At 35.6% G+C, this 22,771-nt stretch overlaps 1 protein-coding gene across 1 annotated transcript in view; it reads left to right on the top strand.

The window, feature by feature from the left end:
• lyst (lysosomal trafficking regulator) overlaps positions 1-22,771 on the top strand; it is a 103,641-nt gene that overhangs the window by 32,921 nt on the left and 47,949 nt on the right. The window contains 12 exon segments of the mRNA XM_058794885.1: positions 1,237-2,215; positions 3,107-3,268; positions 8,352-8,508; positions 9,955-10,181; positions 10,642-10,708; positions 11,294-11,403; positions 15,524-15,890; positions 16,738-16,894; positions 17,609-17,782; positions 17,908-18,068; positions 19,530-19,720; positions 21,279-21,527. Of these exon segments, the coding sequence (XP_058650868.1) occupies positions 1,237-2,215; positions 3,107-3,268; positions 8,352-8,508; positions 9,955-10,181; positions 10,642-10,708; positions 11,294-11,403; positions 15,524-15,890; positions 16,738-16,894; positions 17,609-17,782; positions 17,908-18,068; positions 19,530-19,720; positions 21,279-21,527 (3,001 nt within the window).

The raw sequence follows: 22,771 nt of genomic DNA, 5'->3' as shown, positions 1-22,771 counted from the left end.
CACTGATAGCGGTGCTCTCTCTCGCGCACGCTCCACTTCTTCAGTCTCATACAGTGCGCGATCAGTTCTCAGTGCTCAAATACACACTCAGCAGTCCAAATGTCTATCGTGTAGAGTATCTCACGTAAATAGTCAGTTATGGCTTAAGTGAACGTAAACAGGTGGGTGAAAACTGAATTTGTGTCAGTATTATATGCATACCTTCCGTCTTAAATGGACAGCATTCCTAATTAAATACCTATCTGTGTCATTAATGTTAAACAACAAAAGATGTTAAATAAATGTAAGTTAACCTACTGTATATGAAAAATGAGTTTAATTTGTATCTCTACCAAAAAATGAAAATTGTCATCATTTATTCCAGTTTTTCCAAATTCATGGTAACTGCAGTTTGACTAGAAGTAATGACTAAAAGTTGACAAAAATGCAATGACTTTTTGTCGACTAAAACTATGAAAGACTTAAATGACCAAAATCTGACTAAGAATATTAAGCATTTTCGTCTCAAGATAAAGACTAAGACTAAATCAAAAATGCCTGTCAAAGTTAACACTGTTGTATCCAAGGTAAATCGTCACCTGTGTCATTCATTTCCATTGCAACTGAGCACCTCCTACAGGTAGTTTCTGGTTCAATACTGCGGTGCACTCCCAGGTCTGGATGAAAGCTTTCACATTAAAGGTGCTGTATGTAGGATTTTGACTCTACTAAAGCATAAAAATAACATATGTTTGTAGATATTTAAGAAACATGCTAAGTTAACATACTTGTTTATCTGAAAAACAATGCTACAGTCAGTTATTCTCCTTTGAAAATGTGCATTCCGGCCCGGAATATCTGTGTTTGTTATGGTTTGTGAAACCCGCCCACTGCCAGTTTACCCAATTGTATTTCGGCACCGCGGGTTGCCAATTGGAGGAAAACACAGCGTATTTAATTTCATTCATTGGCATGTGCGCTCGTTCCTGTTGGTGTCGTTAATCTGGCAACCTGCGTGTGCGTCAAGTCTGAGGAGGAGGGGCCGGGTGAAAAAAACCGTCTCCAATATTTTGAATTTGGACTGCAATACCGAGTTCAACTGCTGGGTGTCAATCCTACATACAGCACCTTTAACAATTTTTCATGCAAACCATGCTCTGTTTTGAACTAAAGTGCTAGTATGAAAGCCCCCTAAAATAGCCTTTAAAATAATCCAAGATTCCAATTTATAACTTCTGATTTTGTCTTCCAATTCAGCCGGGTGGTACGGGACCTGTTCCTGAGTTGTAATGGACTGAACCAAATCACAGAGTTGATCTACTTGGACTGCACTCGTCCGTGGGCACTGAAAGCATTCGAGACAATTATCTTGAATGCGTGGCACCATCGCACGGAATCTGCTGTGCATGAGCTAGAAAGAGCGGAAGCTCAGGAGAGGGAAGCTGTTCTTGGGCTTGTAGAGGAACTGAATTCACGTGGGGCTGGTGATGGACCTCAGAGCCTCACAAAGTTTTATGAAGGCCTGAAAGAGGCATGCCCTCACCCAAAGGGCAAAAGTGCATTTTCTGCATTAGCGCATAACCGAGGTGAGGCACATTTGAATACGATCAACCTTTTTCTGTGTGTAGCCTTCTTATGTGTAAGCAAGGAGGCAGACTCTGACAGAGACTCTGCAAATGACTCTGAAGACACCTCAGGCTATGATAGTACAGCTAGTGAACCATTGGGTGGACGACTACCCTGCCTTTCCCCAGACAGCGTGGCTCTTCCCTCTAAAGAACAGATAAGGAGAGCTGCCGATGTTTGGTCAGTATGCCGTTGGGTTTACATGGCCAGTCCAGTATTCCAGAGGCAGTTCTTTAGACTGGGAGGTCTAGACGTCTGTTCGCGTCTAATGACAATGGTAATCCAGAAACTCACATCTAAAAACAAAGACTGTAAATTTAAGAAAAAGAGAGAGAGTAAGGGCAAAAGCAGTCCGTCTCATGTAGACTCTCCCACTCAAGCTCTTGCAGGACAGTTTGATAATATAGCGACAGCCACTGGTACAGAGGAATCCCACCAGCACGACACTTTCAGCCCCTCTCAGGTCGAGAGCAAGTCAAGTGACCCAACACACAGGCTTGAAGAGGAATGGCCTCTCCAGAGCATCCGACTGCTGGAGGCACTTTTGGCAATCTGCCTCCACAGTGCCAATTCAGCCCTACAGAGACTTGAACCAGACCTATCCTTTCAGGTACAGTGGACACACATACTAGCTCTGTTTCAAACCCTAGTGAGCTGACTTATAAGGGGATGGAATGAGTCCCGTGCGAACAGGTCTCTACTCAAATTAAATGCACAGGAGGCAATTGATTTCAGTACTACTAAGCTAACAACACAGAACCGTAAAATATGTGACCATACGTCCTCTATTCTATTCTTCAGATTTGTCGAGAACGCTTTGTGTATTCATACAGCCGAATGCATAGCCTTTCAAATCATACTATACTATAAAGTATACTATTTGATAGCATGCACAAACACTAACGCTCAACACGTTACATCCTTGTTCAGTGTCTGCGCTATTTCCCTCTAGAAGTTTTGACGTATAAAACATGACTGTGTCCTTGTTTTACAGTTGTGGGTATATCTAAACCCCATAAGCGCTCGCAAACACGGGTCGTTGTTGTTGTTGTTGCGTCTCATTTGTTTTTTTTTCGACTGAGTATCAACATCAGTGTTGCCACCTTGTGGACAAAGTAATAAATGCGAAAAATAAAATAAAATCAAGGAGAATGTGCAAGCTTAGCATACAAAGTAAAATCTGGCTATGCATACTTGACCATATGTGTTAAGACGGAAGTACACTTTGGGCTTAAGCATAAAAAATCCAATGAAAATACAGTAAATTCAGTAATAATTGTTTTTTAGATTTAAGATGATTTAGATTTTGTCCAATGATTTTTCTTCTTTTCTTAATAAGGGAGAAATGTGATGTTGCATTAGGGGCCTTAAATGACGCCTTAAAATGTTGTCAGTGTAGGCACGCTAGGTTTTGGAACAGAGCTATTGATTGCCGTTTTGAAGTGACTATGTCCTGTTCTCCTTCTTGAAGAGTGTAATTTTCCCACGCTCTCTCCCATAGCTGCAGTCTGTGGAGGAGACGCTGTGTGAGGTCCGGGATCAGCTCTCTCGATCTGGAGTTGTGAATTCTGAACTAGCAGTTCCTCTGTTTGATTCCTTACTACGTGTGGCACTGGCTGAGATGTTCTGCAGTCCAGATGTCATCGAGGAGAAACCTGACAAGGTAATTTAGTTGCTTGTGTAATAAGTCTTTAGTGTTCCCATCCTGTACAGCCATGCTGTATGTTTGGGTGACTCAGGTTTGAGTCTGATCCTCATCTCATTGCCCCTCTTTTGTCTCACCCAACCACATAGTTCCCTTTCACTGCCTGCTGTCTAAAGCTAAGGAAAGTAGTGAATGCTCTAAAATAAAATATACTAAAATAACTTTTGGTTACTAAATACAAAATCTGTAGGGAGGATTGTATGCTATATAATTAATTTTTATTAGTACTTATGTAAAAAAGGGAAAATATGTTTCTATAACATACTGTTTTGCTTGCAAGATTTATATAACTGGCTTAGTAGATTCTCTTAGTTGCATTGAGGGCTTTTCTTCCCAGCAGTATTGTCTGTAGTGAAACACATCACCGAATAATTCCCAAATAAATCTTATCATTTGGACATAGTAAGATTTGTTTTGGCGGTCATTTGTTCTTTAATACGTAAATCTGCTTTCTGAAATAAAATGACCTCTGGCCAACAAGGATAAACAGCTTTTTGTGTGTTTTGGTGTGATTGAGCACCGTGGGGCACATGGGGGATATATTTTATGTGGAAACAGTCAGCTGATGTGGTCCTGTGACCAAAATCATATTTTTTTGCTTTACCAGCTTTCTGAAATCACAAACTTTGTCTCTCTAACAAAGACAACACCAGAAGCGATGTTATATGGATTGTTTATTTTAATTGTTTTGCAATGCAACAGCACATTATTCTGAGAAGAGCTCATTTTCTAGAAGGTAAGGGTCTGCTGCCTGCTTTCCTTTAATCTACTTTGCTACTGTTGTTCTGATATGATGTGCTGTAGGGAAATGAAAGCTCTAAATTTTAGAAGTGGTTACTTTGTGTACTTGTGTAAGAGAGAGTGATTTTGGACTTTTCTTTTTAACTTTGCTTGAACACATAGTAATTTATTTATGCTTTTAAATGTTTTAACATTTATTTATTAATAAATAAACAAATAATAAACAGAAGTTTTTATTAGTTACCAAATGGTAAAATTAGTGTCTTTGCAGTGCTGACGCATACTAGCATGCTCATCATTGCAGGGCAGTGCTTTACACACAATTCTTCGCTGGCCTCAAATCATCTTCAGTTCTTCTGATATCTATTCTACACAATGCTTCAGAAAAACCATAATGAAAGTGCAAGTGAAGACACAAAACAGGAAGTGAGGCAGCATCAGAGCAAAGGTTTTGAATATCCACATGAAGCTTGTATGGTACAATTCCCTGATGTTGCCACATACAGTTGGTTCCTAAATTTGGTGCCACCTATTGATCTAAAATGATACATTTCTTGTAACTATATGAACTGCTTGCTATGATTAAACAACAATAACAATAATAACATAGTTTAATAAAAAGTTTAATAATCGGTATTAATAAATGTATATATGTTAGGGATGTAAATCGGATGATTCGTCACGATACGATCTCGATTCTCATACCCAGCGATACGATATTTGCCGATACCTCAAAAAATTCTAGGATATGACTCGATTCGATACAGGAGTATATCGATCGATATTTCTATATTATGATATTATATACCTATTTTAAACAACCATCTACATTTTTATTAAATCACAAATTCGACCAAAATATACTGTATAATATTTATCTGAAATTTTCACATCCTGTACCTCAATTGGGACTTTCACAACAACAAAATAGACTAGGGATGTTCATTTCGGTTATTTTTCCTAAACGACAACCGTTGCTCGTTAACCGACAAGATTATTTTAAATTAGAAAGAATAAGTATCTGTAACCCGTTAAAAATACTAACATTTTTTTTCTGGGGATTCATTTTACATGCGCAAAAAGCAGCAAACAACCCTAACCTTTTACAATTCCGATTATCTTCACGACTAAAAGGAGTAGTTGCTTCCACTGTTAGAAGGAAAAAAAAAAAAAAATCAAGTGATTTCTCCAGCGCCGCACACAGTTTAGCATTCTACCTTGACAATGCAGCCTGTTCATTATCATTATAAAAAAACAATCAGTCAAACATATGGAAAAAAAAAAACACTGCTCAGTTTAAATATGTAGTCAAATCTGTGCCGTTAAGCGTTATCATCGTACCGCCGTGAAGTTATGCAAAACATTTTGTTTTACGTGGATATTGGAACGCGAGTGAAGTAGGCCTATACATAAAAGGTAAATATTTTGGCTTTCAAATACATCGCGAATACGGAAACATTTGATTTTGTGTCAAACGAGAGACCCAACATTAGTTTCAGTTTCGTCTTAGCCTTAATTCGTTTTGGTTTGTCGCTATAGCTTCTTACATTTTTAATTCTTGTTCTTTTCTAAATAGCCTATTGTTAATTGAAAGGATTTGTTGTGGAGTGAGGGGAACTAAAATAGCATAGCTATGTTTACAGTGTTTATTATAATATTTGTAATTCGCATCGGCCTATTTCTGAATGAAATAATAAAATGTGACTTATAGGCGACTTGTTTTTTTTTTTTTCTCTCTCTCTAAAAAACGTTTTTTTTTGGTTAGTTTTTTCTTTATACGCGTAGCTTATTTTAACCATGCATTAAACCTTTTAAAATATCTTGATAAATATTACTGAAAAAAAATAATCTGTTAAGGGAATAGATTTTTCCTTAAAGATTTATATTACAACTGTGGCATGTTGTAGCTATTGTTTCTAAAGGCTGTTGTTTTTCATAACAAATGCAATATAGATTAATAAAAAAAATAATTATTGGCCTGGTAATGATTATATAACTGATAATAGGCTTGCCTTATTATAACAAATGCTACAGTTGAGAACTATGGTACTTTTTCATAAGAGCAAGTACAAGTCAGAATCAAGAGCCAATGGGTTCTAATGATGATGATGGAAAAACCTGGCCTTCAGATATTCCAATGATGGCATAGATTAAATCATTAAGAGCCTGATGAACTGTTAAGGAGTAAGAAATAAACAATATCAATATAAGAAAGTGTTAAGTTAGATTGACTTCCCATGGCGTGTTGAATTAGAACATTAGAACGAAGTGTCTAAATAATAAAAAATACATTATATATCCTATGTAAACAAGTAATTGTTAGCTAGCCTATTACTTTATTGCAGTTACGCAATCAACCAACTTTGCATGTGTGGTGGATAGCACAAAAGACCATTTTACAAAAATAAACATTTAAGCAAACAAACAAATAAATAAACCTTAAGAGGGAGCATGACCCACTTCAACCCCCCCCCCCAATGTTCAAACCAAAACTATGCCCTTGACTACAGATATCGATATTTTATGCTTGGCATCGATGCATCGTATCGTCAGACATCGTATTGATGTATCGATCCATATTGATGAATCGTTACACCCCTAATATATATATATGTGTGTGTGTGTGTGTCTATATCTATCTATCTATATATATATATATATATATATATATATATATATATATATATATATATATATATATATATATATATATATATATATATATATATATATATATATGTATATAGATAGATAGATAGATAGAGATATAGATATATATATGTGTATGTGTATATGTATATATATATATATATGTGTATATAGAGAGAGAGAGATATAGATAGATAGATAATTAAAACATTGTCATAATTAAGTATAAAATTGTAATTATATACAGACACTTTATTTTATTGTTGTTATTATTATTACAAATCAATTGTCTTTATATTATTTTAATTACAATTCCATCCCTCCATCTAGTAATAATAATTATCAATGCATGCTGAACTTTTATCATAGTTTACAGTTATATGGTAACGAAAGTGTTCAACATTCAACCTGTTCTTTTTCATCCGTATTAATTGTGATTTAAATTTTGTGAACAGGAATTCCTTTTTTTGTGCGCTTTCACTTTCACATTCGCGATCTTGGTGTCACGTTTTACAAGAAAAGATAATTGTCTGTTTTGCTTACATCTATACACCTTTCACTTTTTAAGACTAAAACAAAAGATGGATTCATTGTTATTCTTAATTAAAAAGCACAACAATAAAACAGTAGGCTAACAAACTAGCTTGCATAACATTTATTAACAAAGAAGTGGCATGTCATAGGATACATCACATGCTGTATTATATACCGACTAATAAATTACAGAATGTTTGGCAAACACTGAGGAATCAAATAAATAATAATATTAAGGAAAGCCTCCATAGTGTAAACAGCTAAGATAACAAGCTTTTCACAACGAAAACAAAAAGAAAAGTAAAACTAAGACTGTCTGTCGCTGACAGGACTTGCACGTTTTTTTTGTTTTGTTTTTTCTACAAGAATACCAACATGTTCACCTTCTCTGGTTTAAGAAGTGGCCTTTTACTTTAGCTTGAAAACCAAATCCTCCGGTGTGCTCCATCCGTGGCGCGTACCTTTGTGCTCGTGCTGACGCGGTGAGTATAAACCAGGCTCTACACCTGAAGCGCTCGCGCTGAAAGCCCCTCTCTTCACGTAATCAGTGAAATCTGACTCCTGCTACAGTGTGCTGCGGCTCTGCAGCGTGCGCTGTATGAAGCAGTTGCTTTGGAGCAGCGCAGACCATGCACTCGCGCACATGCGACCACGTCAAATTTTTACTCGCACATTCTCAAAAAATGGTCGCAAATGCCATTTTGGTCGCAGTCTAGAGCCCTGTATTATTTTATTTATAATTCATCCCTCCATCCAGTAGTAGTAGTAGAATAATAATAATAATAATAAAGTATATATTAATAATCATATTATTAAATATTTATAATTTATTATAATATAATAATGTTAAATCTGTTTTATTTAAAATATTAATTTATTATATTAAATATTTAACTATAGATTTTATTTGTTGTTTTCTATATTATTAGCATCTCTCAGTCTAGTATTATTATTATTAAAGGAGTATATTTATATTTGAATAATCATATTAATACATTTGATATTTTATTATATTATAAAAAGTTGAATATTTTATTATTTATTATTTCTCTTTGTGTTATTTAATATTCTAATCCATCCTTCCATCTAATACTGATCTTTCTGTCCCTCTGTGCAGAAGTCTCAGGTCAGCGGTGAGGTGGCACCTCCAGCAGGTGATCTGTCAGAGGAGGTGGATGAAACTCAGGTGAGTGGCGCTCCACCCTTAGGAGAAGAGGAAGGCTATGAGGCAGACAGTGAAAGTAACCCTGAGGACTCCACCCGTCAGGAGGAAGGTAGTACCACCCATTCATAATGACATGAGAGTCTGCATTGTGCTGGTCGCTTGTGTTTAACTGTAGAGTGTATGTGCATATTATCTACAGCCAACAGTATCTTGTGTAGCTTGTTAGTTTTAAAGGCTCGTTATTGTAATGTTAACATCCTGAAATGAAAGTGCAAAGTAATTATCATCACAGTTAGGCAGACTGAAGGGTGCATAGTAACTGATAGCAGGGGGAATTTCTAGAATGATCTAGAATGCGGTAGCCGGTCTGAGCTGGTTAGCGTCAGGTAGGCTGAGTGAACGTCTGGTCAAGCGGTACGTGATCCTGTTCTCTAGTCACATGCAGCGCTGGCTCTCTCGCCCTGAGAATGGTGTCATTGTTTCCTTCGGCTATGATGTAAGTCCGCCGTGTTGAGCTGTGTCTTGTGACTGCAGCTTTTGACCAGTTTTACATATTACATATACAGATATCAGATCACTCGCTTTGGCACGAGGGCCTGTGGTTGATCTAATTTATAATGGAGGGAACTGAAGGCAAAGCTTGAAATGGCAGAGTTCGGTGTGTGTTTGCAGTCTGACTGTGAAAGTAAAAGACGACTGAGTGTAGTCTAGGTAGTGGAGTTTTATTTCAGCATCTGATGAATCATTTCTGTTAATCTGCTGATGTGACAATACTGTAATTTCATTCATATAGACAAAGAAACATGTCTGTCACTCATGTCTACTGTCTGTTTGTCTGTCTCTTTATTGTTTTATTCATCTTTCTGTCTCTTTATTTCTATCATGTTTGTCTTTCTATCTATCCATCTATCTATTGTCCATTCGTTTGTTTTATCTATTTGTTATACTGTATCTATCTATCTATCTATCTATCTATCTATCTATCTGTCTGTCTATCGTTCTGTCTATCTATCTATCTTATCTATCTATTGTTCTATCGTTAGTTTTATTATTCTCTTTTTCTGTCTATCAATCGATCATGTTATATCTTTCTATCGTTCATTTAATGGTTGATCTGTCTGTCTATCGTTCCATTTGTCTTTTTATCATTCTCATTTTCCATCTATCTATCAATCGATCGTTTGTTATATCTTTCTGTTATATCTATCTGTCTGTCAATGTATGTTTGTGAGGGAGTGCTCTGTGTGTGCGCGTGTGCACGTGTGTGTGTGTGTGTGTGTGTGAGGCAGAACTTCATTAATGAAAAGCACCCAGATCTTGCGTAGGAGCTGCAGGGTAGTCCACAGTTAAATCATGTGGGTTCTCCGGTGTGTGGCATCTCCATCAGCTTAATTCATTTCACTGAGCTGGAGCTCTGAGTGCTGTGAGCAGACTCTGTACATACAGTATTTGCTCTTCAGTCCTTCTGTATGCACTCTTGCAGCACCACCAATTATATTATTATTATTATTACTATTGTGTTGTTTATAGTCTGTTTTCTGTCTTCCTGTGACAGGGATAAAGGTGGAGGCTGCAGTCTCGTCGGGGGAATGTACATTAGGAATGGCAGGAGTGCCTCAGGGCTCAGGCCACGGCCGTCTGCTGTTCCCGGAGATCTGCTTGATGGAGCTGCAGCTGTTAGCCAGTGGCTCTCCAGACCTGGAGGTTTTGGGCCATGTTTTGCAGAGCCTGTTAGGAGCCGTGAAAGGCCACCACAACAACGCAGCACTGCTCTACCAGCAGGTCAGACTTTGATCTCATGCCAAACTGATTTATTTATGTATGCGATTACATATTGATGCTACACAGTGACATATCTTATTCCAGAAGACCTTTTGTCTAAATGACCTACCTTCAATTGGTAGAAAGTTTTGTTCCAGTAACCAGTTGAAAGCGTATACTTGAAACCAAAGAATCTATGTAGCAGGAGCAAGATGACCTTATGCAAACCTTTGAGAATTTGAGATTTTTTGTTATTTTAGCTCTAAAAGAAGAGTCTGGATTTTAAGCCTTGCAGCTGCATTTCGAAAGCTCTTTATGATTTTTATCGGAGACATCTTTATAGGTTTTATGAAGTATTGTGATTTATTGTTGCTTTGTCCCCTTGTCAGTAATGGTTTGCACACACTGGCGAGCTGGATTTAAACATCTTTACTGTATTTATGAGGAAATGTGATCCGTCATGCTCTTTTTCTCTTGTCAGGGTGGGGTGAAAGCTATTCTCACTGGATTTCAGAACATTCTCAGCCAATCAGATGCCTCCTATAAAGGTGTATATTATTTATACCTAAATTATGCATATTTCCTCCAGTTATCATCACTGCAATGTGCCCAGATTTAAACAGTGTAATCATAATTATGATTATTCTCAAGGGGTTTCTTACAGTATTTTACTGTATTAAACAAAAATACTGCAGTACAATGAAAAAACAAATAAAAATGATTTATACCGATTTTTTTAAATATACATATATTTCTTTTAATGCTATATATTAAATTAATATTATAAATATTATGTTACAAATATAAATTTATTTTATAAAAAATACTTATTTTTCACAAATATAAAGAATTTATAAATAAATTCTTTATAAATCATTTTTATATATATAGTTGAGATTATTGGGAAGTTAATGTTTTTGATAACAAGGGCACATTAATTAAAAAAAGTAATAGTGAGGTGCACAGATAAATTATTTATAGTACAATTTATAATAAATACTGTAATATTTAAAAAAAGAAGAAAAAAAAGAAAGGAATTTTAATTTCATGGTGACTAAAAAAAAATTTAGTTTTTCTGATCATGCCGAGTTATGTTAATTAGCCTTAAACATTGTTCTAATTGCTCTATGCAGAATGCCAGACAATACTGATGGAGCTGCTTGTTGCCATGGTGACTGATAAGATGACATCGGAGGAACTTGCCCTGTTGACACGCCTCTGCCTGGAGAAGACTCCGCCCACTGTAAGTGCAACCTCACATAGCATTTAAATGAGGTATTGTGGGCCAAAAGCACTATATCAAACCTTTCCACTTTCCAGAGAAAAGGAAAGGGTTTGAAACTACACAATGCAAATGCGATCAGTATGATCAAACACCTTAGAAACAGGTTTATTTTTAACACAGTGTCAGAAAGTGGACATGCTGATGCAGAATGTGCTTTTACTAATGCCAACCTTTGGTTTGTCAACGCTGATAGAAATTCATTATCTTTCTCTTTGTTCAAGTTTTTCTTTATGCACCTCGCCAGTTTTTGATTGCCAGTCCTTTACTTCTGAGCCCCTCTGCTATTGCCTCAATACTCTGTGGCTTTGGCATACTGTAGATTGAAGCTAGAGTAAATCTACCTATAAAGCGCTAAAATAATGATCTCAGTCATCACCTAGTCACTTGTGGGAAATCTAGCTGGCTAGTTGTTTATCCTGCCCCTTTCCTTGTATATTCAACATTTAACATACTGTATTTTTTTCTTAATTTATGCTTAACTGCTGTATCTAATCATTGTATTTTCTGGCTCTTTTCTTGGCATCTACTGTATAGATGTCTTGGAGTATCACTAATGGCCCTGTGAAATGAGCTTTTCACACCGTGTTAATGAAGGTCCATAGGGAGTCATAAGTCAGAGTCTCTTCCTCAGAAACACACGCTGTCTTTAGTGCTCATGACAGCATTAGTGCACTTACATTGTACCAGGCGACAGAAACAGACGTCACCACTGTGTGAATTTCACAAAATCTGTCAATAGGTCATATTTGTGAAGATTGCATTATGTTGAGCAGCACATTTTAGTGTGGATTGCTGTTCAAGTTCTGTTCACTTAGGCTGCATTCATTTGATTAAAAATACGATCTAAAATAACTACTTTTTATTTGAATATATTGTAAAGTGTAATTTATTCCTGTGATGTAAAGGTGAATTTTCAGCATCATCACTCCAGTCTCCAGTGTCACACAATCCTTCAGAAATCATTCAATCAATCAATCATAATATGCTGATTTGCTGCCCAAAATACCTTGTGTGTGTATATATATATATATATACACACACACACACACACACACACACACACACACACACACACACACACACACACACACACACACACACACACACACACACAGTGGGTACGGAAAGTATTCAGACCCCCTTAAATTTTTCACTCTTTGTTATATTGCAGCCATTTGCTAAAATCATTTAAGTTCATTTTTTTTCCTCATTAATGTACACACAGCACCCCATATTGACAGAAAAACACAGAATTGTTGACATTTTGCAGATTTATTAAAAAAGAAAAACTGAAATATCACATGGTCGTATTTTTTATGTGGCCAAAAATAACAAATCAGAAAACGCATAAAGTGACCAGGTGTAAACAAGCCCTAACTGTCTTCCTCCCTCAAAATCAACTGACGTGATAGTAAAAGGTCAGAAGACTGAATCCATGTTTCAAGAGGCGCATTCAGAGTTTTTTTTATTGTTTTAACTGAATTACCGGTGTTGTGAATTGTGCCAAAAAAAAGTATCTTCATCTTTTCTGACAAGCATTCCGCACATGCAACTAACATGAAATACACTTTCAATAAAAGAAAAGGATTTAACCTTAATAATAATAATAATAATAATAAAATATTTAGCCTTAATAATCCACAGTAATTTCAGGTTATTTATATGACAATGTGTAGTTAAAATCATTCACTTTAGACTGAGTGCGGTGAAACCAGCCACAAAGCAATTTGTTAGCCAGCTGCTAATTTTATTCAGATGTATGGTAGAAAATTAGACTACTAGTTAAATATAAACTTTTTAATGCTACTTTTAAATGTTTTTTCAAAATTGATATAATTATAATTGTGAGGTCTTGCAAAGAAGGATCCTATCTTACAAAAATGTGAAAGCCAGTTTTATTATATTCCCTGACAGTGGCTGTTTTTTTCTTTCATGACTAAATATAATTAAAAATCACAAACTGTTTCTTTGCATTTATTTTAGTTATGGTCAGTATTGGGTTCACAGATCACGTGGGGAGGGTACTTTTTACTGTGTGTGTGGATGACCATCAGCCACCACCGAATACCTTTTTTGACCCAAGAAAAACCCTATATATATATATGTATGTATATGTGTGTGTGTGTGTGTGTGTAAAACAGTATTATCAATATCGTGGTCTCAACATTATTGACATAAAAGGTCTTTAAAGCTATGTTTTTGGCTGTTATGCTTTGGCACAATATCTGTCAAATGAACTGAAACCGAAAGCACAATATGGCTTAATAATCCCTTCATCAAGTCTGTTCTCACTGCGTGTTTCAAAGCGAAGCGCACACATTGTTGAGGTGATCAGCTTGTGATCCGGTGTTTTCAGCGCCTCAGAACAGCTCCGTTCACACTGAATGAATGCAGTCAACTCATTTATTGCACGTGCCGCGAGTTTAGTGCGTTTGGGAATGCAACGGCCACCAGTTATGCTTTATTTTCACGGCAGATGATTACAGCATTTCACTAGATTTGCAGTGAGACACGTTTTTGTAAGCCTGTTTTCACTGAAGCTGGAGTTTTCCTTCAAAATAAAAGCTCTACTGCCGTTGGTAGATCGGGTCTCCACGCCAGATAATAATTAGGATCCAGCCCCAGACACCAGATCCCGTCAGAAAATATCAGTTTGTCCCGTAACAGAACAACTAGTCAGCAGCGCTGTTAATACCCAAACCCTGTTAACAGCAGGTCTTGTCTCGAACCTAAAAATACCCAAAACAAGTGTTTAACAGTCTTCTGTCAGTCAAGAAGTTGACCAAGAAAAGCCAGAGAAGAGCAGAAGCAGGAGACAAAGTGATGATGGTAAAAAGTAACAGAGTTTATTGAATAATCTTAGTTGCGTATGTCTCAATGTTCAAACTTCATCTGACCAGCACAAATTCAACATGTACTGTTATACCAAAGCTGCTTCACAGCAACATCCCATAAACCTTGGGTTTCCATAAACATTCCCTCTCATCTATCTCTTATTCATACAGACAAAACAGTCCATGAAACCCCACAAGCATGAGATTGAACAACAATGAAAATAAAATATGAAATATAGAAACATAATAAATGAATAAACAATAAAAAATACTTAATATAAAAATAAAAAGAATCAAATAATAAATCACATGAATGACTAATGATTATAAAATGATTGTGTATAAATGATTATAAATGCATTAAAAAACATGAAAATAAAAACACAACACACACAATTTGCATGTGAGGATCTAAGGATCCTTCACCGTCTAAATATAAGCTTAAAAGTGCAGTATGAATTGCTGACAGCTAGCGGTTTAAATGCAGTCCAGATTCAAAATATCTCTTTCAAGTGTAGAAATTACGAAATAAGTATTGTAATTTGCCTGCTGTAGTGCAAAGCAAAAATAACATACCTATGAAATATTAATTTTCAATTATGTGTGTGTATATATATATATATATATATATATATGTATATGTATATGTGGTGGATTTGGCTATATTACTTTTTGTCTGCATCTGAGTAACAAACAAACTATGTGCATATTAACAGACAAGCTGTTCATATTTCAAAGTCCAAACAGTCAGTAAGCAACAGGTGCTTGGAAACGCTGTTTTGTACTCATTTACTGAGGAGTCTGCTGCGATACGGCCAACTGAATGCGTTGCTTTTCTGCCGCTCACTGCACAGAATAGACGCAGAGAGAAAATGAAAGTCTGACCTCTCATTCGCGGGAGTACTGGCAGTACTGGCCAAATCTTCCACCTGAACGATAGCTAAGGTTTATCCAAAACAGTAGCTAGGTTTGTCAGTATGTACCTTTTATGGAAAAAAGCCACTAATAGTTGGTAAATAAAATGCTGAAGTCGTGCTCGTGTGTGTGAGAGACACGGAAGCTGATGGCAGGGGGCGGTGGATATTTGTGGCGGTCAGTGTGGATATTGTGGCAGGCCGCCACAAATAAATAAATGTATGGGAAACCCTGATATGAATAAAACCTCAAATTTTGCAAACTCCGCAAAAACCACTCATTTTCTTCGTGAAATGCAGAAATCTTTATTTTGTTTCCATCATCTGTAGGAAATCTTGCTGAGAGGCTTGCTTCAGATTGTGGAGGCTAATGCAGACATTGAGCCGCTCTACTTCATGTCCTTTCCCATGATCCCTGGCGCAGGGGTCCCTGGCTTGAGCTCCTCCCTTGGGATGAGGCCTCATGGGACAGCTGGTGGTAAGGGTGGAGTAAACACTCTTTTGAGGGGTAAATTACCCCTGGGCCGTGGTGAAGCAGACCTGAGCAGGCCGGGTCATCTGCGCAGCTCTCCCTGGCACACGGCACCCTTCCACCTGCCTCTGATGGGACAGAACTGCTGGCCTCACATGGCGAGTGGCTTCAGTGCCTCACTGTGGGTACGAGCGGGGAAGGATGAAGACGGGCGTTACAAGAAGGGTAAGAAGAGCCTTATATATGTGTATAATGCAGATTAGTGTTTTTTTTTTAAATATTATAGTATTTATTGATATTTTGAAATCTTTTATTTTTGTCATTTTGTATATTAAGTTTTCATTTTAGTTTTAGTAATATTTTTGTGAGTTTTTAAAAATCTTTTTTATTTCAGTTGTAATTTTAATACTTGAACTTAAATTGTATTTGTTTTAGTTAGTTGCCAATGCAACATTTACATTTTTTTTTTTTTTTTTTTAAAGTTTTTTTTTGTGTTTGTTTAATTTTAGCTTTATTTCAATTATGGACAATAATTTGTAATCGTTTTAGTTTAAGTTTAATAATGTTGTTATGTGCTTTTGTCACTTTCATTATTTATTTATTTATTTATTTATTTATATTGTTCTTTAAATTATTTTTATTTAGGTTTACGTAATGTACGTACTTCTACCTAAACTTATTTAATCCAGTTAGTATCTAAGGTAACATTTTTGACTTTTGTTTTTTCATATAATGTTTGTTTTATTTTCATGAATTCATTTATAGACAATATTTCTTATTATTTTAATTTAATTTTACATGATATGTTCTCTTCTATTTTTATTATTATTATTATTATTTTTTGTATTATTTGATTTGATTTTTTCTTAATTCTTTTTTAGTTTTAGTCATTTTAGTGCTGTTGCTAAGGCGACATTTTTGACTAAGTTTTTCATATAAAATTGATTTGAATTAATTTTGTTTTTAAGTCAGTTACCAAAACATGTTTTTTGAATGGGTTTAGTTTTAGTTAACCATCATCGCACCATATCTAATAAGAGGTTTGATGAGTTAGTTTGGCTGTGTGTTGCAGAAGAGGAGGCGTCTCTGGCTGAGGAGGTCCCGCATGGTCCCGCTCATGTCACGGAGCAGCAGACAGACAGATGCCTCCTCCATGTCCTCTCCATGGGCTCTAAGGCACTGATGCTTCAGGTGTGGGTGAACATCTCCACCGGAGCCTTTACCTTCAGGTGAGTGACATGGCAAAAACTGTAAAGTTGCACCAAGTACAGTTTCCCCTCAAAAAGACTCCTCTAAATTGGATGACAGTGGTGTTTCAGGAGGCCAGTATATTTTCCACTGCAAAGTCACTCAGCTATAACTCCATTCTTGTATAAAACAGCACTTGATTAGACCATCTAATCAAGTTCTTATGGAAACATTTACTTAATTGTGTTTTGGAAAGAAAATAGGCTGTGAATGCTGTTTTGTGTTGGGTATAATTATTCTCTTTTCCAACATATTTAAACATTAACTAAAACTGAAATAAACATAAACCTATAATAGTAATAAAATGAATTTTTTTTTAACTAATTCATTAAAAATGTGAAAAAAATAAAATTAGATTTTTAGATTTAAGCTTCTTGTTTCCAGCATACTAACTGAAAAATAAACTAAAACTGAAATAAAAATTAACTTGAATAGTAATATTTAAAAATAATAATAAAATTACTAAAAATGTAATTGAAATTATAATGAAAACTGAAAATGTAAATAAAATCTAGTTTAAAATAGTAAAGGAAAATACTGGCTTGGAGATGTCATTGTCATTGTATGTGCTCATGGAAAGATTATTTATGCAAAGTTGGGATCTTCCTGCTGCTGGCTGTTTCCTTGCACAAGCCACAAAAAGTAGATGTTTTCAGTGCTATATTACTAAAGTGGCTCTTCGTTTGTGAGTTCAGGCTCTGCATCGATCCAAACGACGAGATGAAGGCGGGTCTGCTGGCTCAGGCGGAGTCTGGAGACGGTGTGCTGACAGCAGGCTTGTGGCAGCACTTGGCTCTCACGTACTCGCAGCAGCCTGAGGGCAAGAAGAACACCCACGGTCAGCTGACCCTCTGGGTGGGCGGCATTAGGTAAGTCTGCATCTGCAGTTGGTTTGGTGGATGTTTTAAAGGCACAGTTCAACCAGTGCTGCAGACATCAGTTCCTCATGCAATAAGAATCATGTTTTAATCAAGCCTTCCTGTGCCACATACAGGAAGTGTGACGTCTCCCTAGACTTCACTCTGCCCAGGAAGTCCAGTTTGTCATCAGACAGTAATAAGACCTACTGTATGCTTGGACACTATCAGCACCCCTCAGAGGAGCAGGCCAGCACAAGTGCACGCTGGGATATGGGCACGCTGCTGCTCTTCAATGGTATGAATCCAGATCCCATAAGACCTTCCCTACAGTGCTTTTCTTTTTCATCAGAAATCTAAAACTATTAAAAACATATTTGAAATATGTTGAAACATAAATGAAAGACAGCTGAAAATAAACATTAGATGAAAATTTTAAACTAAACAGAAAATTAGAAATGTTGCCTTGGCAACTAACTGAAGCTTAAGTTGATGCACTAAAATCAGTGTAAATAAATTTAAGTAAATATTTATAAATAATATTTAAAATAAATAATAGAAAAAACAGTGAAATGACAAAAGTATGGAAGTGATGTTGTTGGTAACGTGGGATCTTCCTGCTGCTGGAGGTTTCTGTGCGTGAGCCACACATTCTCCACATTCCCTCCACACAACACGCTTTTCTTTACAGAATAGCCGTTCTGTTGCTACTAATAGGTCATGAATGGCCGCAGTCCAGCCGTTCCCAACCTATGAAACGCTCTCATGTGGTTAGATGCTCCAGTGCCATCCTCAATGTGTTTTTACTTTGTTTATTAGTCTTTAGGTCACAGCTTTCCATCGTCCACACGCTCTATTATTATTCTTTTTTGTCTGTTGTTGTCGAGGCTTTTGTAAAGTCACATATTTTAGATTAGGGCGATTATAGCTTAATGTCAGTATTGTTACACTAACTTGTCTGTAAAACATGTTTTTGGTCTGCCCAATTGTTTATGTCATGAGACAATGGTTTTTATCAGGACAAACTTATTTTGAAAACTTTTTGTAAAATGGACAAAGAAAAACTTTTTTTTTTTTTTTTTCAAAATATAATTTTAGAAAATGTTTTTATTTTATTATTTGGTAAATGTTGAATCTATATCTGCCATGTAATTGTCTGTGAAGCTGATATGGCAACAATGAACTATTATAACTATTAGAAACATTTGTTAATTGAAATGAAGCGGAAATAAAATACAAATAAAATAACAATATAACAATTTGAAATGTTGCCTTGTCAACTAAGAGAAATACATTTACTTTAAAGTGGTGCACTAGCATTAATTACTGGGGAAAAAATAAAATAAATTAAGTCTAAATAGCAATATTAAAAAAAAAAATAACAGTGACAAAAGCACATAGTATCATTACTAAAAATACTAAAATAAAATTAAAAAGAAAACTAAAAATAAATTTAAATACAACAACAATATATCTTAAAACATTTAAACATTTTTTCTTTGTTTAAATGATATTCATTTATTTTTTGATTTATGTAAAAAAAATGCAGACACACTTAAATTAATCTAGGCATATTTTACACCCTTACTGTATTTTCATTAAAACAATACAGAAGATATTTAATAATTTAATTTATATGCAACAATACAGTATACAGTAATAAACAGTGATATTATTCCATATGTTAGGCTATATTTTTATAACATTTTCATAAATGAAAAATGGCATGCTGAAGTAAACGGGTTATTGGTTGTTTTAGGCTCCAGGATTGACACAGCGGAGGCGTTTTACCTGTATGCCAGCGGTCCTGACCTCACCTCCATCATGCCCTGCAAGTACGGCAAGCCTCACGGGACACTGTCCAAATACGTGACACAGGAGGGTCTTCAGTGTGAGCAGATACGAGAGCTCCTCATGAGGAATACAGACGTCGACATCGCACCTCTTATTGTAAGCCACTGCACCTATGAATATGAATGTTTCATTTTTTTTCTTGCATGTCACATTTTTGACCAGAAGGCTTTTATGCAAATGTATCTGGCAGCGACGCAGTTCAATAGCTTGTTTATCTCCTTCACTGCCACTGAAAAGCAGGCAACATTATTTGTCCATTTGTACATCATTTCCTGCTTAAGTGTTTTTTTTCTGTGCAGTTTTACCCACTGACATCTTAATTACCGGTGATTTTACGAGTCTACATGCTGTTCCAGGTGTTCATATGCTAATGCATTACGTGCTCGATGATTACTTTCGTCAGAAAAAGTCAATTCAACACAAATTCATTCCTCATGGATGAATTTGCTTCTTTTTTCAGATCTTCTCTGACAATATTTAGTGCTATTATAAAGCATTGTACTCGTTTATCTAAAGAAATCTGTAAATAACATGCCCAGGTGATATTTCACCTCAAGATTAAAAGAATTCCATTAACCCTGTCAGCCTGATATATGAAAATCCCTTTTTTTAAATGAAAGCGTTTATTGAACCTTAAACAATAAAATAAGAAAATCTTTAGACAAAATATAAAATAAATTTGCATGTGTTTTTTGTTGAGTATCATGTTTTGATACATCAGGCTTTTATGGCTAATATAGTGTGAAAAAACAGCTCAATTTTATTCAGAGGCCCAGCCTGATAAAAATGTAATTTGGTGCAGATGCTGATATTTATATGGCCAAAAAAGTAAGATGAAATTCTGAAGCTTATAATGTAAGTCAATGAGATCTTTATAACAGTACACAGCAGATACTTACATTAAATGATAACTGCCAGCAGTCACTCTATATCTCCAATAATATTTCTTAGTAAGATGAGATTTAAATGCTAAAAACATAATACAGTGCAATCCTATGATGATTGAAAGATGAACAAACAAACGCTCCTCAGAAGCCTGATGATCATGTTTGATGCTCACATTTGAACATGATTTTTCTATAAAATGATGTCTGGAGAATCAAGTAAAGCAAAGTGTTCATCTGGAAATATTACTGAAGTTATCCTTGCGTTTACTTGATAAAAAAGACGCGTGAAGCAGCTGCTGAAGCTTGACGTTTGTACAATTACACTAAAAGAGCTTTTACTGGATAAAAACCTCTATAAACTGTAAATCAGACGACAGAAGGCATGGAGTAGATATTGATCATTTACACGCCTAAGAATGCCCCAGATATGATACAGTAGGCTTTATAGAGTTAATAGTATATTTGCATAAAAAATGAAGCCTATGTTTTCGATTTTTCCACTGTGATTATTATTTTTGACAATTAAACAACATTTCCTCCTAATTTTTCATTACTGTAGAGCAAACAAATCTGTCCGTTCCTGCGGAGAACCACTCGTTTCCACTTACTCTCAAATTTAGTCCCACACTGCAAATCTAATCGGCTCACAGGAATCCTGTGATCTCAGTGTTAGTCGACATGCTACATTGAACACTTTTATTTCAAACGGAGCAAGAAAAATAACTGTGCCTTTGTCTGAACACGTATGTGCATTTGTGTTTTTGCAGGAGAGTTTAGCAGTAGTTTATGCCCCCAGCACGCCATCTCTCTACACCATATATGAGCCAGTGATCCGTCTGAAGGGCCAGGCCAAGTCAGCGGTGGCTTCCCAGCGGCCCTTCAGTGCCAAAGAGGTCCAGAGCTCCATCCTGGAGCCTCCTTTCCTCAGGACCATGATGCCCTGCCAGGCTCTTGGCCTACACAGCGTCCTGCACAAGATCGGCGGCACCGGCGCTTTAGTCTTCCTGTTCGCTCGGGTATGTGTTTGTCCGCGTATCCGTCACTAGTAGAGACCAGGAACGTATGGAATGAGTTCATCTGTCACTGCACACAAACACACAATGCTCATGTGTTTTTATATATATATACAAAATAAATATATATATATATATATATATATATATATATATATATATATATATATATATTTATTTGTTACAACATATTAACAGAGATATGATCAGGTAAAAGTATTTCTTTACATTTTATTTTATTAAAACATTATTTATTTGTATTTTCATTATTTCAACACCATTGATATTCTATTATAGTTTTATTTTAAATTATATTTTATTTTCATATTTTCTGTTTTCACTTTATTTTTAAAGTTTTAGTAATTTTTGTTATTTTTATTCATTTTTTAAGTATGTCTATGTAGTTTTTATAAATTACTTAGTTTCAGTAATTTTAGTGTTCAAACAAAAATGAAAAATGTTGCCTTTGCAACTAGCTGAAATAAAATAAGATGACGTTTTTCTATATTTTATTTTATTTCACTTAACGTCATATGTAGAAAATATATCAATTTTTGCTGCATTTTTGTGAACTTTTGAATGCTGATTCATAAAAGCTCTGACTGTATCTGTTTGCTGTGCTTTTTAATCAAAGCCATAATGTTTGAAAGTAAATCTGAATATGTTTTAAAGTCTCTGGTGAAGGTACCTTCAGTCTTTCCTTCATATTCCAATACACATTTTTTTGCTGGTAATCTGATAATACACTCTTCAGTCAGCGGGCAAAATTGGATTTTGGTCGGCATGTTCTGGCCCGGCACGTTCTCTCTCACACCGTGTTCTCTCACATTATCCTTCAAGCATCTCTTGACAGTCACGTCAAAGCCTCGCTTTGATCATTTCAGATCAGTCTGTCATGATAACAAAAACACAGAAGTAAATATTACTATTTTTAAGCTAACATAAACTACCGTTCAAAAGTCGGGTTAAGTAAGAAAAATAAACTTATTCAGCAAGGATTCATTAAATTGATCAAAAGTGACAGACATTACAGGCATTTATGTTACAAAAAATTTCTTTCAAATAAATACTGTTCTTTTTAACTTTCTTTTCAGCGAAATGAAATGAAATTTGTGGTGTTTACTCCATAGTTTCAAGTAAGAAAAATGATCTAAACCATGTATGTTGAAAAGCAACTACAAATTTACAAGGGTGAACCATGCTGAAAAAAAAGTAATAATTGAGGAGCAGTGCTAATCAAAATAGAA

The sequence above is a fragment of the Onychostoma macrolepis genome, chromosome 13, assembly GCF_012432095.1.
Source record: "Onychostoma macrolepis isolate SWU-2019 chromosome 13, ASM1243209v1, whole genome shotgun sequence".
Lineage (NCBI taxonomy): Eukaryota > Metazoa > Chordata > Actinopteri > Cypriniformes > Cyprinidae > Onychostoma > Onychostoma macrolepis.
Note: the sequence above shows the minus strand (reverse complement) of the source record. Positions and strands in the feature narration are given on the sequence as shown.